Genomic DNA, 16488 nt, shown 5'->3' on the forward strand with positions numbered 1-16488 from the left:
AGTACCCTTCGATGATCTGCCACTGCATCCTACTATTCCTCGATGTTGTTGGTCGTGCGATCACCTACAGTGGGCAGACATGTGGAGTTCCGCCGCGGGGCAGATGCGGGCAGTACCTGGGCATCCTTCACTCCTCTCTCATCGATGACTGGCACGCGCATGTAACCACAATACCAGGACATGCGCGCAATACGAGTTTCATGAGAGGTTATGCTACCACATGTTTGTTGCTCCATCGCTACAGCGCTCTCGCCACGATAGTGACTGAAACCCGACACGCCTCTCCCTTACGTTGTAGGGCGGTCTGGCATACGACTACTTCATGATACGTCCCTCAGCAGCTTCTTCAGCGTGCTGCCTAACACGACCCATCGCCTTCGCCTCACCATCGATGATCTCCGGCAGCAGATCGAAAACACTCTTCTGCTTGGGAGTCCAACCGAACAGCTTGTTGGCTCGAACAGCTTTGCAGCGAGAGTTGGTGCCTAAACATGTCAGAAAACGGCATATCCGAGAACACAGCATGACTCACCCCAAAGGTAGCTGCCCATTGGCCTCATCTCGTCTGCCTCCTCTTTGCTCACGTTATCAATCCCCTCATGGTTGATGAGCTTGTTCTTGAACGCGATCTCCGAGATCTTGCTGCCGATGTCACCCCAGCAGAACTCTCCGCTCTCCGCGAAATAGTATCCTTCCTTGTTCCAAGTCGCTTTGCCACCATCAGGCGACAGAGCGGCTGTCACAAGGGCTAGGAACACCTCGCTGAGATCTTGAACATGAACTTGAGTCCACATGTTCTTGCCGTCACCAACGACGAAACCCTTCATGCGCTTCAGTGCGGCCTTGCTCATGTCATACACCTGCACACTCTTTTGGTTATCGGGGCCACGTCCAGGTCCGTAGATACAAGGTGGACAGACAATGGCAGACTGGATGTTGCCTGCTGAAACATCGTTCGATCCAAGGATGATCTTGTCGACATTTCGATGGAGCGCTGAATCAGGCAGTGAAGTGACCTCACCGATGTTGTCCCAGTCGTCATAGACCTTCTCTCGCCTCATACCATAGGTGTTGGTCTCAAAGTCCTCGAAAGACAAGACACCAGTTCCAGAGGTATGGATGAGATAGGTCTTCTTTCCGCTGCGTGTGAGCCCAGTAACCAAAGCATTGGCGGAAGCCACGTGGTCGCAGTCGGCGCAATGGAGGACGATGTCTGCATTGGACGCTTCTGTAGTGAGTAGCTCGGTGTCATCAAGGGTGCCGTACACAAGACGGGTCTTTGGGTACTGCACTGCGACCTTAGCTCCCTTGTCGCTGTTTCGAACAAGTGCGGTGATCTCTAGATCCGGATAGGTGTTTGCAACTGCGTAGAGGGCATCGCCTCCGATGTAGCCAGTGGCGCCGGTGCTGAATCTAGTTAGCACTCACATATCTAGAATCAGATGCAATTGCATGTCGCCCGTGTTTCATCGATCGGTAGGAGTATGCATCTGAACCTACATGAAGAGCTTCGGCATGATTAGAGTTTCGATGAGATTGTGTTGAGAGGAGATTTGTAGAAGACAAGAACACAGTCGGTGCCGATGCAGATATACGCAGAAGTTGCCAGGCTGCTGTCGCTTTGAAATCGTGTTTGCCTACAGCTCCACCTGGTCACGACTAGCAGGAACGTACGTCACAGATATGTACCGGTAGCGCGAACGTCCAATCGGTGACCACAAGGCAGGCTACATCGCTTACCTACCTAGGTAATTTCTATGAGTCTGCGCATCTCACTGCATTTGCAACATTACACACCCTCTTTCATGCTTCCTAATCATAATGATTGCGACGGTGGACATGGATAGTCCTGTGGTCTTGATCTACATGTCTGGTGAGACGCCCCGCAGTGGTGCACCTTCCCCTACTCCGGAGTAGAGCTTATCCGCAACAAGCACTCGGAGCTTTATGTTCGATGAAATGGTGCAGACATACCAGCAGTGCACGACAGGGCGTGAGCTCTGTTAATGGATGCAGCTCCGAGGAGCTCATACCACAGCTCCTCACAATTGAGCCTCGGTAAAGTAGAGTCAACTTACGTCATCCACCTAACACTACGAACATCTATACTACTCCTTGTCCGCCGTCTGAGCATCATATTCGCGAAACAGGTAAACATCTGATCTTGCCAATTCCGCGTCCAAGATGCCGCTCTGCACGCTCCATCTTGTCGCCCTCCACAGCACCACACCCAACCCCATCTTAACCTTCCTATCCACCTTAAAGTCCGCCAACGTCTCACCACTCGTAATCTCACGCGTAATCCGCTGGATAATCCTCCCATCAAAGCTCTCAACCGAACACCTCCTCGCCCGAAACATCCACTGGGATCTTCTCCTCATCCTGCCCAGCACCGACGCGCTCCCATCCTCGCTCTCGAAACTAGTCCAACACCACTGGAGCGTAACAGCCGGAGTCCCCTCCCGCCTGATCCAGGACTTTGCATCGAAGAACCAGAAGCTACTGCATCCAGACCCTAGCTTCGTACCCAAAGTCCAAGAGCAGAAGAGCAACAAAACCACTGAATCGAGCCAGAGCCTCGAACTTAGCGATGAGCTGAATAAATGGATCCAGACTTTCGTCAACAGCGGTGCTAAAGAAGGGAAGGGCGCAGTATCCATGTTCAACCTCCTCGCCTTCAACCCAGGGATGAAAGAAGAATACCTGAAATACGGTGCCGCATTCGCCAAATCAATCGGCTCTAAGCACGGCGGGAACGCAAAGATCGTGGGGAATGCAACACACGTTAATGGCTCGGCAATCACCAAGGCATCCGACAGCAGCGTGGGTACAAATGGCGAGGTGGGCGGTGGGAACGATGACTGGGATGAGATTGCGCTGGCGCATTATCCCAGTATCTTGCATTTTAGGGATATGTTGGCGAGCGAGGATTACCAGGAGGTTAATCACAGGCATCGTGTGCCGAGTTTGAGGGATACGTGTATTCTTATGACGAGTGAGATTGCGGTGGAGGAGTTGCTGGGGCAGGGTAAAGGTGGAGCGAAGCTTTAGATTGGACTTGGTGGCGTTGCGCGAACAATCGTATCTGTAGCGGACTCACTCAAATGTGAGGCTAGAGCCAGAACACGAGTTCTGGTTTGTGTCGATAACTATCTGATCTTGCGACTGCTAAACTCTGCGTAAAGCCGTACCGCTATACGGCTTCTCGAAGCTCGTGCAAGCTCATCGTGTTTCTTACTCGGGTTGCTTAACATAGAGCTCGTGCCGTACTCAGAGTAGCGCCCAAATACTCGCTACCAAATCGACTGATACCCTCGCATCAGCGCTAGAGGATTCCCAGATCAATGACCCGGCTTGTCAAAAAAGCCGAATAGACATCGCTGAAAAGAACACCGCAGCGATCATGCCAGATACTCCAGAGCCTCATCAGCTATCCACATCAACAAACAACTCCCGAAAAGCCAACCGTCCAATCCCCTCTCCCGGATGTCCCACCTTCTCCTTCCCACCCCTCCCCCTGCGTTTACCCCACCCCCCTCTCGCACTACCAACATCCGGCAACACCCAATTCCTCTTGTCCTGATCAGCAACCCATTCTTCGCATAACGTCTCCGCCAGCTCGACCTTGCGCTTCCAGATGCCTTCATCGTCGCCTTTTACTTTGAGCAGAGTAGGCGCTGTGCTCCTGCCCAAGAACGAGGAATCCATAACTTCGGATGTGAAGCGTCGACGCTGGAGGAGGCATTCTTCAGCACGGTTGTGTCGCTTACAACGTGAGCATGAGGGGTAGGTTCGTGAGCAGGGGAGGCCGGCGAGTGTGCATTGCAGGCAAGAGGTTATCCAGACTGGTCGCGGCTCGTTCGGATCGTGTGGAGGAAGAGTGTGTTGAGGGTCAAGATGAGGTACTGCTGTGAGATCGTCTGTATCCGTTTGTGAGGCTGCTTCACGGGGGTTTGGCCTGGCTGATGGCTTGCTAGGTCGGAGAGCAAAGGCAGGAGGTACAAGCCGCTCCAGTGTGCGTTCTTTGCCATGTGATGGTGCCCAGTCACGGCTATCGATACTGGTCGTATCGGATTCATCGTCTCGTATCTCGAAATTTGGCGTTGGGCCGCCGAACAGATTCTTGCGGAGTGGTTTGTCGAAGATGCTCTGCCCGGAGAAGGACGTGTCGGTTGGCGATATCTCGTCTTGCGATATCTCGTCTTGCGATACAGAGTGGTGGTCCAATCGTCGAGGTGGCGTAGTTGGCCCATAATCTGCCTCTTCTTCGGTATCAGTCGCGCATTCGCTCTCATCGATCTCGGCGCCCTTAATGTTCAACTCGTCAAGCCATCCCTCGATGCGATCAGGGTGTTCGACCCCCTTCTCTAGCATCTTCAACGAAACAGGCATGTCGAAGAAGCTCACGCCGATTGAAGTAGATCTTGAAGAGCTGATGATGGTCAGAGTCAAAGAGTAGTGAAGGTGACGAGGGCGAGAGGATACGGTGATAATGTTTCACGGTGAAGTCGACCACGCTAGTCCGGACGCGTCGAGGAACTGATCCATGGATACCGCATGCTCATAGAGTGCGGGGTAACGAAAGCGGAGATGTAATCAGACATCGTATGGCGAGAGGCAGCTTGTAAGTTCATGTCTCGGTTGCGTATTTCGGCGGTCACTGTTCATCTTAGCGCCGATCAACCGCTTCGAGCAAACAACCCTTCAGCCCGGACTTTGGAAGGCACCTCTCTGGAATAAGTATGGACAAGTTCTTCGACAAACTCAACACCCGTGTAGGATGCTCGAAAGTCCTGGAGTTCCAAGACAGGGCTTTAGTTGGTTCGTCTGCGTTTCGAACATCCGGAAGGATGTCATGGTAGATCAAGGGTCGTAACTTCCCTGGTACCCAGGTAGTGTACCGAACGTTTGCGGGTCGATAAACCTGCAGGTCATAACGCCAAAAGAGTACGCATATGCATCGAAGTCTCTATGAGTAGGTTCACTTGTAGTACACAGAAAGACCTACTCTCCGTCGCTGTCAAGTGTCGCCCGTAGATTACGTGCTGTTCCTCCTCCTGATCAATGCTCGAGCTGCTGCATCCCCAAAAAAGAGCGCACAATTTCCGAGTCATCCTACACCAAAGTGACCACAAACCCGCGCATCCGCGTGCTTATACAAAGCATCTCAAGGCCAGCAGTCTCTGTTGTGCTGCGCAGCTGCTCCTTCAAGAAGTTGATAGCGGCGTTCCGTACGGATCTGTAGCGGTTGCAACTTCGAATGCGCTCTCGATATGTTTTCGCAGCAGAGGATGGGAAGGTGTATCTGTCGCACACTAGGTGGGCAGCTCTGAGGAATTTCTGGCGGACGTTCACGTCATCGCGACGCGTCTCGGTAATACGAGTCATGCTAGCGTGACGCGTACGATGTCCCCGGCGTCAGCCGAACAACCTCAGTTTCTAACATCGATCTTTCCAAATCTACTCACATCAAGTTGCATCGATACATCAAGCTTAGTGACCACAAAATCTAGCGCATTATTCTGGTTCAATCGCGTTATGCGAACGTTCAGTGTGTTGCCGGACTCCAAAATGCTTTCCAAGGTTTCGTCTCACATCATCACCTATCCTGCTTTTAAGCACGCCGTATCAGAGGAATGGCTTTCTCCTTATCCAGATCAGCTCTTAAACAGTCTATTCTTTGTTCTATAATGAGACACCTTGTATTGCCAAAATGCGCGGTGGTCACCTCGAGGCGGCTCTTCGAGTGTCTTATTTTGTTCATGTTCGATAGTGAGACAATTGAAGACAATAGCGACAGTCTTTGGGGCAAAAATAGCAGTGAGTAGTACTAGAAGCTATTTAAGCTGGGTATAGGCGGGGTGAGTAGGTATTGTTGTCGAGGTGAAGACCGTTTCTACTGCCAAGACTCGTCCGTTTGCCCTTCACCTAGGCAACGTCAACAACTCAAAATCTCTTCGCACAAATCCTTTTCCTCTTCTCCAACAGCTTCTTTACTATCCAAAACAGCTACATACCCAGAAACCCACCACACCTACAAACAAACCCGCTCCCACCACTACCAAGATGGAAGGATATCTCCCTCAAACGCACTACGAGCCGAACGGCTTCCTCAACTTCGCCCTCGATATGGGCTCAGTCATGCTCGTTATGCTTGTTGGCTTCATAGCGGCAGCATACGGCATGACCTCCAAGTCAAGCCCAGGTAAGTCTCATCACTCATTTGTCTTTGAGTGAATGATCTGACATGACATAGCACCAGAAATCAGCATGAGCAAGACCGAGATCCGGGATCTCGTGAGCAAGGCTGTACGCGACGAAGTCAAGATGCTCGAGAGGCGCATGGCGGTGCGTGAGAGCCAGCTGGGAGAGGCTCTCGACATAGCCCACCAGCACGAAGCCCGCATTGCGGCGCTGGAAGACCAGGTCGACAAAGGTGCGAGGGAGATGGACGCCCTTCGCGCCTCAATCAACAGTCCCAAATCACCCCCCTCCTCATCTTCCCCATCCTCCCCTTCTTCTCCCACCCCCTCTCTCTCCTTCTTCCTCTCGGTCCCTCCCTCCCCCACCACTTCCGACACCTTCCCGGCCACACAGTGGACCCCGTCTCCGCCGTCCGAGCATAGCTCAAGGGCCCCCAGCGACCACCAAGAAAACTCAGATGACGACAGCATCTACGGCGCAGAAGACTACAAGTCCTCGCCGCGAGTCTCATCATCACCAGATCAGGCGCCTGAGGTATCCAGCCCCCAGCTTGATCCGGCGCTGGAAGATGAACTCGCTGAGTTGGGTGGTTGGGGTCTGGACATAGAGGCATCCGAGGACGTCAGTGATGGTAACATCACTGACCAGGACGCTGAAGGCGAGACAGACGATGAGTACGAGGCACCAGCACCGCCTATCCCGAGCACTGGCAGTGAGACTGTGGCTGGACGAAGGCCAATCATACCACTGTCGAAGTGCAGGACAAAGGGTGCTAGCACCCCGCGTCTGGGATAGGTGGGAAGGTTTTCAGGTATGTTCCTGCAACCAAACCCAACTTCTCCATTATGCTAATTCACCTTGATAGGCGACAAAATACACGTTCGACACTCCGGGATGAAGTGACGCTGCCACAGATGCAGCGTCATAGTCCCGTCCGTTTACTTCCCGCGCATCAAGAAGCGCCTACAAACGTCGACCCAAAGAACGTCCAGTCCGGTATCAGCATCAATCTGCCGAGCCAAATCGAACAATCTCCGCCTTCTCCCCTCGTCATTCTCCAACCACGCCTCACTGCCGACCTCGCGTACGCCTCTCTCATCCACCATCAATCCTCTCCTCCCTCCACCAACACCAACAAACTCTGCACAAGGGGGCGTCCCCCTGGTCACGAAGTCGAGAATGGTATCGCGCCATCTGGCAACCACAGGTCCATAATGCGAGGGCAAACGATCTTCATGCACGCCGCCAAGCAGCGTCGCAATGTCGAAAGTATGCGTAGCGAAAGCACCTTGCTCCTGAATTGGTCCTGGGAAAGGGTTCGGAAGATCGAAGACTTGGAAATAGGTTTCTTTGACCAGATCACCTTCCGCAATGCTCAACGCGGCCGCAAAGAACCCTATGTCGCTCTCAAAAAGGCAGATACGTTGGAGTGCGTCCGCATCATCAAGACCTCCCTCGATACCGTATGTCTTCAGCAATTCGGCACCTTGTTCGGGAGACAGAACATCTTTGGCAATCTGCTCGAAGGCTTGAGCATGGTTCTTGCGACTGTCATCATTCCTCATCATATTGTAGGAAATGCCGCCGTCATAGGTGGTGGAGCCAACGATTTGAGCTTCGACAGGCCTCGCCCAGTCTTTCCAATCAGGAGGAGCGACTTTACCCTTTCTAGCCAAATCCATGGTCGGTCGCTCAAAGGGAAAGAACTCGCTGTTCGTGCATGGCAAACCAACCCAGGCTAGGTCTCGAATCTTCGACGCGTCAACACCTATTACGTCTCTGGCTATTGCTTCGGTGTCCCTCTCGCTGCCATCGCCTTCTCTTGTACGAATTCCCAACTTCTCAGCATGCTTGGAGAAGTTATCGTGATGCTCGTCGTGGGTCATTGCAGGCATGGTAACTGGCGTTCCCGACAACATGATCGCGCGCTTGAACAACGGTTTACGCATCGTCTGCACCGAGATACTCTCGCTACCTGCGCTTTGTCCGATGACTGTTACATTGTCCACGTCGCCGCCAAAACCCTCAATATTCTCGCGCAGCCATTCGAACGCCGTGTTTTGGTCGTAGAGACCATTGTTCTCCGGTACCATGTCTCCAGCACGATCCGAATGCCAGAAGCCTAGCGCACCGAGCCGGTAGTTGATCCCTACGAAGACAATGGGAGATTCACGCTGAATAGCATGGCGCACAAGATTTTCGGGGTTGTAGTATGGTCGATTCGCCGAACCAAGGAAGTACGCTCCACCATGGATGAAGACAAGGACCGGCAACTTCATACCCGAACGCATCTTTCCGCCTTTTTCGATGCATACCTCCGGCAGATGTATGGACAGGTTCAAGCAATCTTCCGACTGTTCTTCGTCATCCGGCAGATTATCGGTTGGCAGTGGGATGTTGGCTGCATCAGACTTGACGCTTCCCCACGGCTGGATACTGGATGCTCCTGGCCTTGTCGCATCGAAAACTCCATCGTGGAACCTTTTGCTCTCTCCATCAGAAAGCTTGTGCGTGAGCTCTGCGCGCGCAAATCTTTCAGCAACCTTTCCGTACGGCAGACCTAATATCTTTACGATCAAGCCGCTTGGCTCCTGGAGACATCTTATTGCACCGAGCTTCGCATGGTTGAGGACGACGTTATTCATCGTGTTCGTGCTGTTGTGGGCGTCCCGTAGAGGAGATACCTCCAGAGTACGATACGTACATGGCATGCAAGAGTGATGACGTCAGGAAATGGTTTCACTAGGCCTACCGCGCAAGTGCGACGTAGTGAGCCCTTCTTCTGCAAGACACATCAACATCTCAAGAAGGTCACATGTCATACTCGACGTGAAAGTGGCTTGATGCGGAGATAGACATTTCACCTAACCTGTTCGCTGCTCACTCAAAGCGGTTAGCGACTCGGCCTCGATGCCGGAGTTCAAAGATACGTGCACGGCAGCCATCCTATACCCACACGACACCAACCGGATATGGACAATCCACGAATTCTGCAGAACCTCAATGGAGCTGAAGCGAATAGCTTGAGCATGTAGCAAATTATTGTTCCTGCGCAAGCGATACCAGAAACCAGTATGGCGGGACCACGCTACCGCTCCCATGGTTCCTCTTCGACTGCCCGGTCCGCGAACATGAAGAATATTTAATCACGACCCTCTTTTCATGACTTGAAGACTGCCTTAACTGCAGGTTCTTATCTTTCATGCCGTATGAGGCTGTACTATCTTTCGCGCCTTCTTCTTCCGGTTAGTGGTGCCGCTCGCTTCTGCTTTCACCAAGTCAAAGCTTGAGCGCATATCAAAAAGCTTGTCGTCCCACCGACAGCTTGGTCAAGCACAATCGACGGATGCTCTGCATTTGACTGGACTGGATAACAGTTCACAAAAGCAAGATGCTGAAGAACATCTTTCTCGCCATACTCGCGTTGGGCGTATCGGCTGTTCCTACGACTAGGCATTATGTCGAACGCGACTACAATACCAATCTCAACGTCAAGCTCTCTATCGAGAATGGTCTTCTGGATGTACCCACCGATGGCCGCATTGTGTTGATGTTTGCTCCCGAAGGCGAAGATCCCCTCGACGATACAGACGTCACTTCTTCCCCCAACAAGATTTTTGGAAAGAATGTATACAACTTCGGTTCAAAGCAAGCGGTATTCTTCTCTGGCGGAAGCAACGACAGTACCGCTACCGGTGTTTATGGCTGGCCAAACGTTAGTCTGAGCGACATCGATCCAGGCACCTACAGTGTACAGGCCTTCCTCACCCGCTACGAGACCGTCACGAGAAGCGATGGCTCGAAGGTCAGCGTCAGATTCCCATGTGGTGATGGCGCGCCAAATGTCAACGGCTATGGTAGCTTGAAAACACCGCTTCAAGACGTTGAGATCTCTGAAGGCGGCCAGACCATCGAATTGACTTTCAACAACATTACCGCTGTCGAGAACTTCGCCGGCAAGGAAATCGGCGGATGCAACCAGGGCAACTACGAAGACACAGATACGCTCAAACACATCAAGATTCGCAGTAAGAAGTTGAGCAAGTTCTGGGGCCGCGACATGTATGTTGGTGCCAATGTCGTACTGCCTTCTGGCTACGATGCAGCCGACAAGAAAACACAATACCCTGTCATCTACAACCAAGGTCACTGGCCGGCCGGCGAAGGCGCTTACAACTATGGCACCGACAAGAAGTTCACAGCAGCTTGGGATGCGGGTGTCATACCCGGAACCAACACAACCGCAGCGCGACCGGCACCCAAGTTCATCATGGTGACTTTCCGCCATGAAGCTCCATACTACGATGACTCGTATGCCGTCAACACTGCCAACCTTGGTCCTTACGGTGATGCCATCAACGAAGAGCTGATCCCTCATATCGAAGACACTTTCAACACCATCCGCGCACCGTATGCTCGTGTCCAGGACGGAGGCTCGACTGGTGGTTGGGAGTCGATCGCCAACGTCATCTACCGCCCAGACCTCTTCGGCGTGTGCTTCTCTTCATACCCCGACTCTCTGGACTTCCACCGCCACCAAGATATCGAACTGTACAGCGCTGCTAATGCATACCAACGTGCAGATGGTAGCTCCGTCCCCAGTATCCGCACCCATACTAACGGCACGGAGGTGATCCTCGCTACCGCGGCGCAAGAAAACCATTGGGAATTGACATTTGGCACATCATCGCGCTCATTCAACCAGTGGGATGTCTGGAACGCCGTCTTCGGTGTCCAGGGTTACAACAACTACCCTCTTGAGCCCTGGGACAAAGTCACTGGTGAGATCTACCCCGACGCAGTCGAATACTGGAAGCCGTTCGACCTCAGCGACTACGTCGTCACCAACTTCAACTCTTCCCGCAACCTCGGTGCTGCCCTCGCTGGACGTATCTTCGTCTACGTAGGCACCTGGGACAACTACTTCCTCAACGAAGGTGTCATGGAGTTCCAGAAGCGCACCGATGCCGTCGGTGGAGCCGGATGGGCCAATGTCACAATCCTACCCGAGAAGCCCCATGGTGGCAACTACCAAGTACGCGAGATCTGGGACTACCTCGAGTTGGTCGAGCGCTGGGTTCAAGATCACGCCCCCGATGGCCCTACTCCACTTTCCCCTTCGGCCACCGCACCCTTTACCCGTGGAAATGTATGGGAGGATGTCATTAAATACGGTGGTCGCAAAGCAGCCATCAAGCGTCAAGCCGACCCCAAGATCGAAGACAAGAAGGCCAAGGTGGGCCAGGAGGTTACTGCGAGTGTTGGACGCTGGGACCCGGGTGTTAAGCTTACCGCACAGTGGATCTTGAACAGCAAGCCTGCATGCGAAGCTTTTAGTGTAGAACAAGGCGCGAGCGTGAAGTATGCGCCAACAGCAAAGGGTCATATTCAGCTACATGTCACTGGAGAGAAGCGCAACTACGCCACCGAGACAAGGAAGAGTGAGCGAGTACTCGTGGGAAGGTAGTGGAATACCAGGAAATAGACAGAGATCAATCAGCATTGAAAAACCGTTACACCGCATTGCAACCGTGTGAGTATTTGCGACTAACCTTTTGCACATAAGCACTTGTGGGGTTATACCGAAGTTTCGCGCATATACCTAAGCCGATGCTGGTGTTCCTGCATTCGAGAAACCCCATGTCCAGGATCCGGCGTGTCCCCATTTAGCACGGCGCCACTTCCGCATAGGCTAGCTCGGAGATTTACAGCTCCACTTACCTCACCGAGGCAGTATTAATGAAAGTCTCTAATCGATCGTCGCATTCACAAAGATGGAAACCCAGCATCTGATTCTCAAGAGAAAGGAAGCAGACAGAAGACACGCAAGCTAGAAGCCCAGTAGCCCATCTCTACAATCTGACCGCCTACACAAAGTTCACAACTACAAGTCCTAGCCCAGGACTCCACACCGTCTCCCCTTCTCCATGTCGCGACCTAGACACGCGCCGAAGGCTCGGCCTTTATCGCCGTTACCGAAAGAATTACGACCGTTGCATCTGAGCACTGACACCTAGGAACTTTAAAGTGCTCACCCGGCGTCAGCAGTAGCGGTATTTGTATGAGCGCAGCCCTGGAGTTATCCAGATGCTAGGACCATGCTAGGCGCACGAGGACGAGGCGGTGGGTAAATGCGCCGACCAACAGACCGCTCTTGACGTCGTCTTACGGAGGGAGATGGGCATATAAGACGGTCTTGTCATCGCTTTCTGGGCTTTACCATCATCATCACCGTCGCTCCTAACACAACACAGTAACTCCCATACCCAACCAACCAACCAACCAACCAACCAACCAACCAACCACAACAATGCACTTCAGCACCGCCCTCTTCGCCCTGGCCACCGCCGCCACCGCCGCAAACGCCAAAGTCTACGGCAAATGGAACGTCACCATCACGCAATACGCACTCGACTCCGGCTTCAAGTCGCAGAGGCTGCTCGCGGACTTTGTGTCTGACGAGTACTCTGGCAAGAACGTCATTCACACCATCTGCGACTACGAGTACGACCCGAGCAGGAACCCCAAGGAGAGCAAGACCTGCAACCCTCCTACTTTTGACTACGAGTATGATGGTGAGAGTAAGTTTATCCCTCTGGTTGTGAAATCTTGATCTCAGGGTGTTGTGTTTGTAGAGCGAAATGCTGACGTGTGGAATAGCTGTCAAGGTCCAGCAGAATATTGAGAAGCCGAATAAGATGACTGTCTTTGGTGATGCTCCTCTTACTCTTAAGAAGGATGAAAGCGTTGAGGGTGTCTCCTCGAATGGCGTCTTCATCGACGCTGACCGTGCCATCGCGTAAGAATCTCGATTAACGATATCCGGTATAAACACTAGATAAGAAGAGGAGGAAACGCCTGTACATACGAATAACGAAACAAAAGCATAATGTAACAAACATTGATTGACACTACATTGCTACTCACTAAGAGCGCGCCTACGCTATTCCCGTGATCATGTACACCCAATACTCCTAATAACCCATCGCCTTACGTTGCCTCCCATGAAGAATGTAATGGATGTGATGGTCTGAGGAATAAAAAACGCCTTTGCGCCCTGAAGGTCGAACAAGAGATGCTGAATCGAAACAAGATATGGGGAGGCTACTATGCTTCGCCGAAGAGCCGAGCAGTGATGTCCCCCATGTAGGCTTCTTCCAGCTCGTAGTCTTCGCCGCCCATGCGATCGATACCAACATACTCAAACGAGGCGACCACGGCGTCGACGTCGAAGCCCATAGCGACAAAGCGATCTACCAAGTCCTTGTTGTAGCCCTTGTACGCAGCTAGTTTAGACTGCTCTTCGTTCTGTTTCGCCTGCTGCGCCTTCTTCTTGATGGACGCCGCTGTGGCTCCCCCGCTTCCTTCAGCAATCTCCTTCCGCGGCGCACCAGCGAATGTGACTGCCCACTCGCGAGCCTTGTGTTCGAATTCGGCGGGGTTCCTAAGTAGCATGCCGGCGACTTCTGCGTCTTGTGGGTCTTTGGGCTCGGGTGTGCTGAGGAGCGATTGTAGCGAGATCAGAGCGGACTTAATGGTCAGAACTGGCGACCATTGCGAGGAGAGGGTGTCGAGGCAGATAGCGCCCTACTACTGTTAGCTTTCTGAAGCACTTTCCGAAGCCTCGTTTGTTCTTACCGTCTGTGAGCTGACATTGGGGTGCCAGATCTTGGTCTCGAACTTCATGAGCGGTGGGCGGAAGGGGTACTCGCTCGGGATCCGGATGTCGACCTTGTAGGTAGCTCCCTCATATGGTGTGTCAGGAGGACCGAAGAACTGCCCCCGTAGATGTGTCAAGTCTTCGCCATTGCCTGCGGGTTCGACGACGATCTTGGAGTGCTGATCGTTGTGGATGTCGGCAATCTCCTTGGCAATGCGCCGGTTGCGGTTGGAAGTCATGGTGGTGGGGTATGGTGGAAGGTTTGGGGTGAAAAGGGCGATGAAGAGGAAGTGTTACGAGTAGGCAGCAGGCAGGCGCGACCAAGGTATTTCTAGGTAGAGAAGTCAGCCTCAGGCTCGCGAAGTGGTCCCGGCTCCACCAAGTTGCAGTGCGGGGAGTGTGTCATACAGGTCTTGGGGTGTCTGAGAGGGGGCTGTGGCGTGGTGATTCACCTCAGAAACGATGCGAACGTACTGGAGCTACTCCAAGACCTTGTCTGGTAGCGATGGGGAGTACCTCTTGACCCGCGTGGGGAGCTTTGAGCTGGCTCGCCGGCGGGGTCGCAGCTCAGAGGGAATACTACAACGGGGGGTTCGGGAATCTGGTGGGTGAAGAAGAAGTGTTAGTGAAATAGAGCGCACAGCGAGAAATGCACAGCTATCGGACAGGGCCTGACGTGTCTGTTGCTCTATGGAGGTGGAATGGTGAGGCTTCCAGCGGCTCGAGGCAGTGACGCCACGAGGCGCTAACCCCGATCCTCCGACATCCACGAGCTTCGGAATCAGCGCATCAACACCTCTTGCAAACAACCACCGCCTCACCACCGCCATCGCCCGTTACCACCACCCTCGCTGTGGTTCTTCCTCTTCTAGTCGCTGCATACTTTCGAGCGCTTGATTCGCCTTTCATCACCTGATCGCGTGTCATGGTAAGATCGCCTCCCTCGGAAACCACCATGGCCACATGCTAACGCCGTGCAGGGTAACCAGCAATCGAGTGCTGGAGGCGGCGGGCCTCCAGGAGATGACAAGAACAAGAAGGACAAGGTATGTGCTGCCCCCCGACACGTGGTGATGGCTCTCGGGAGTCCGCTATCTGTTGCCTCACCGCACCTGGCACGCACTAACCACGCCCTCTGCAGAAGGAGAAGCCAAAGTACGAGCCGCCGCCACAACCCACAACCCGCATCGGTAGGAAGAAGAAGAAGGCCGCCGGGCCCAGCGCCGCCGCCAAGCTCCCGACCGTCTACCCGACCGCACGATGCAAGCTACGCTACCTCCGAATGCAGCGCATCCACGACCATCTCCTGCTCGAGGAGGAGTACGTCGAGAACCAGGAGCGTCTGCGCAAGGCCAAGGCGGTGAAGGAAGGAAACGCGCCCGCAGCCAATGCAGGGGATGCCGAAGACCGGAACGCCGATGAGCGCTCACGCGTCGACGACATGCGCGGCAGTCCCATGGGCGTCGGCAACCTCGAAGAGCTTATTGATGACGACCACGCCATTGTTTCCAGCGCCACCGGGCCCGAGTACTACGTCTCAATCATGTCTTTCGTCGACAAGGATCTGCTAGAGCCCGGCGCGAGCATCCTGCTGCATCACAAGTCGGTTTCTGTAGTCGGTGTGCTCACAGACGATGCCGATCCACTAGTGTCGGTCATGAAGCTAGACAAGGCGCCGACAGAGTCGTATGCAGATATTGGTGGTCTAGAGCAACAGATCCAGGAAGTGCGGGAGGCGGTCGAGCTGCCCCTGTTACATCCGGAACTGTACGAGGAGATGGGTATCAAGCCCCCGAAAGGTGTCATTCTCTACGGTGCACCAGGTACTGGAAAGACGCTTCTGGCCAAGGCCGTGGCCAACCAGACCAGCGCAACGTTCCTGCGTATCGTGGGTAGTGAGCTGATCCAGAAGTACCTCGGAGACGGTCCCAGACTCGTCCGACAGCTCTTCCAGACTGCCGCCGAGAACGCGCCTTCCATCGTCTTCATTGACGAAATCGATGCTATCGGTACCAAGCGTTACGAATCCACATCCGGCGGTGAGCGTGAGATTCAGCGAACCATGTTGGAGTTGCTCAACCAGCTGGACGGATTCGACGACCGTGGAGATGTCAAGGTCATCATGGCCACCAACAAGATCGAAACGCTCGACCCTGCCCTTATCCGTCCTGGTCGCATTGACCGAAAGATTCTCTTCGAGAACCCTGATCGTGAGTTTGTTCCCCATTGTCCGCGATACACTTGCTAACCATCATGCAGAAACCACCAAGAAGAAGATCTTCACTCTCCACACCTCCAAGATGTCGCTCAACGAGGATGTTGATCTCGACGAGTTCATCAACCAGAAGGACGACCTTTCTGGTGCCGACATCAAGGCCATCTGCTCCGAAGCTGGTCTCATGGCGCTTCGTGAGCGTCGTATGCGGGTCAACATGGAGGACTTCCGTACCGCGAGGGAACGTGTTCTTAAGACGAAGACAGAGGGTGAGCCAGAGGGCTTGTACTTGTAAGCGTAAGAGATATTGGGCGAGGGACATTATCTTCAACACTCAAGAGCAATGTGCAAGTGTATTAGTACAAGTTGCACATAGGAAGCATCTCGTCACGGCTTGAAACCATACAAC

At 53.4% G+C, this 16488-nt stretch overlaps 9 protein-coding genes across 9 annotated transcripts; 5 read left to right on the plus strand and 4 right to left on the minus strand.

Annotated features, from left to right (window-relative positions):
* Positions 1-315: 315 nt before the first annotated feature.
* On the minus strand, positions 316-1517 carry J4E87_005283 (uncharacterized protein; the record flags this gene model as incomplete). Its single annotated transcript, XM_049376897.1, has 3 exons — positions 316-485; positions 533-1407; positions 1501-1517. The coding sequence occupies 3 exons, from the start codon at positions 1515-1517 to the stop codon at positions 316-318; spliced, it is 1062 nt and encodes a 353-aa protein (XP_049233122.1).
* Positions 1518-2184: 667 nt separating this feature from the next.
* J4E87_005284 (uncharacterized protein) lies at positions 2185-3051 on the plus strand (the record flags this gene model as incomplete). The annotated part of the gene is made up of 1 exon (XM_049376898.1): positions 2185-3051. The coding sequence occupies one exon, from the start codon at positions 2185-2187 to the stop codon at positions 3049-3051; it is 867 nt and encodes a 288-aa protein (XP_049233123.1).
* A 375-nt stretch (positions 3052-3426) lies between these two features.
* On the minus strand, positions 3427-4392 carry J4E87_005285 (uncharacterized protein; the record flags this gene model as incomplete). The annotated part of the gene is made up of 1 exon (XM_049376899.1): positions 3427-4392. The coding sequence occupies one exon, from the start codon at positions 4390-4392 to the stop codon at positions 3427-3429; it is 966 nt and encodes a 321-aa protein (XP_049233124.1).
* Positions 4393-6066: 1674 nt separating this feature from the next.
* Positions 6067-6999, plus strand: J4E87_005286 (uncharacterized protein; the record flags this gene model as incomplete). The annotated part of the gene is made up of 2 exons (XM_049376900.1): positions 6067-6205; positions 6257-6999. The coding sequence occupies 2 exons, from the start codon at positions 6067-6069 to the stop codon at positions 6997-6999; spliced, it is 882 nt and encodes a 293-aa protein (XP_049233125.1).
* A 143-nt stretch (positions 7000-7142) lies between these two features.
* Positions 7143-8849, minus strand: J4E87_005287 (uncharacterized protein; the record flags this gene model as incomplete). Its single annotated transcript, XM_049376901.1, has 1 exon — positions 7143-8849. One exon carries the CDS (start codon positions 8847-8849, stop codon positions 7143-7145), a length of 1707 nt encoding a protein of 568 aa, XP_049233126.1.
* A 746-nt stretch (positions 8850-9595) lies between these two features.
* Positions 9596-11671, plus strand: J4E87_005288 (uncharacterized protein; the record flags this gene model as incomplete). The annotated part of the gene is made up of 1 exon (XM_049376902.1): positions 9596-11671. The coding sequence occupies one exon, from the start codon at positions 9596-9598 to the stop codon at positions 11669-11671; it is 2076 nt and encodes a 691-aa protein (XP_049233127.1).
* An 843-nt stretch (positions 11672-12514) lies between these two features.
* Positions 12515-13007, plus strand: J4E87_005289 (uncharacterized protein; the record flags this gene model as incomplete). Its single annotated transcript, XM_049376903.1, has 2 exons — positions 12515-12785; positions 12865-13007. The coding sequence occupies 2 exons, from the start codon at positions 12515-12517 to the stop codon at positions 13005-13007; spliced, it is 414 nt and encodes a 137-aa protein (XP_049233128.1).
* Positions 13008-13311: 304 nt separating this feature from the next.
* Positions 13312-14103, minus strand: UBC1_2 (Ubiquitin-conjugating enzyme E2 1; the record flags this gene model as incomplete). Its single annotated transcript, XM_049376904.1, has 2 exons — positions 13312-13791; positions 13843-14103. 2 exons carry the CDS (start codon positions 14101-14103, stop codon positions 13312-13314), a joined length of 741 nt encoding a protein of 246 aa, XP_049233129.1.
* A 686-nt stretch (positions 14104-14789) lies between these two features.
* MTS2 (26S protease regulatory subunit) lies at positions 14790-16374 on the plus strand (the record flags this gene model as incomplete). Its single annotated transcript, XM_049376905.1, has 4 exons — positions 14790-14792; positions 14845-14910; positions 15006-16074; positions 16124-16374. The coding sequence occupies 4 exons, from the start codon at positions 14790-14792 to the stop codon at positions 16372-16374; spliced, it is 1389 nt and encodes a 462-aa protein (XP_049233130.1).
* Between the last annotated feature and the right edge of the window lie 114 nt (positions 16375-16488).

This window comes from Alternaria ethzedia (assembly GCF_023757985.1).
Source record: "Alternaria ethzedia strain BMP 0044 chromosome Unknown scaffold_11, whole genome shotgun sequence".
Taxonomy (NCBI): domain Eukaryota; kingdom Fungi; phylum Ascomycota; class Dothideomycetes; order Pleosporales; family Pleosporaceae; genus Alternaria; species Alternaria ethzedia.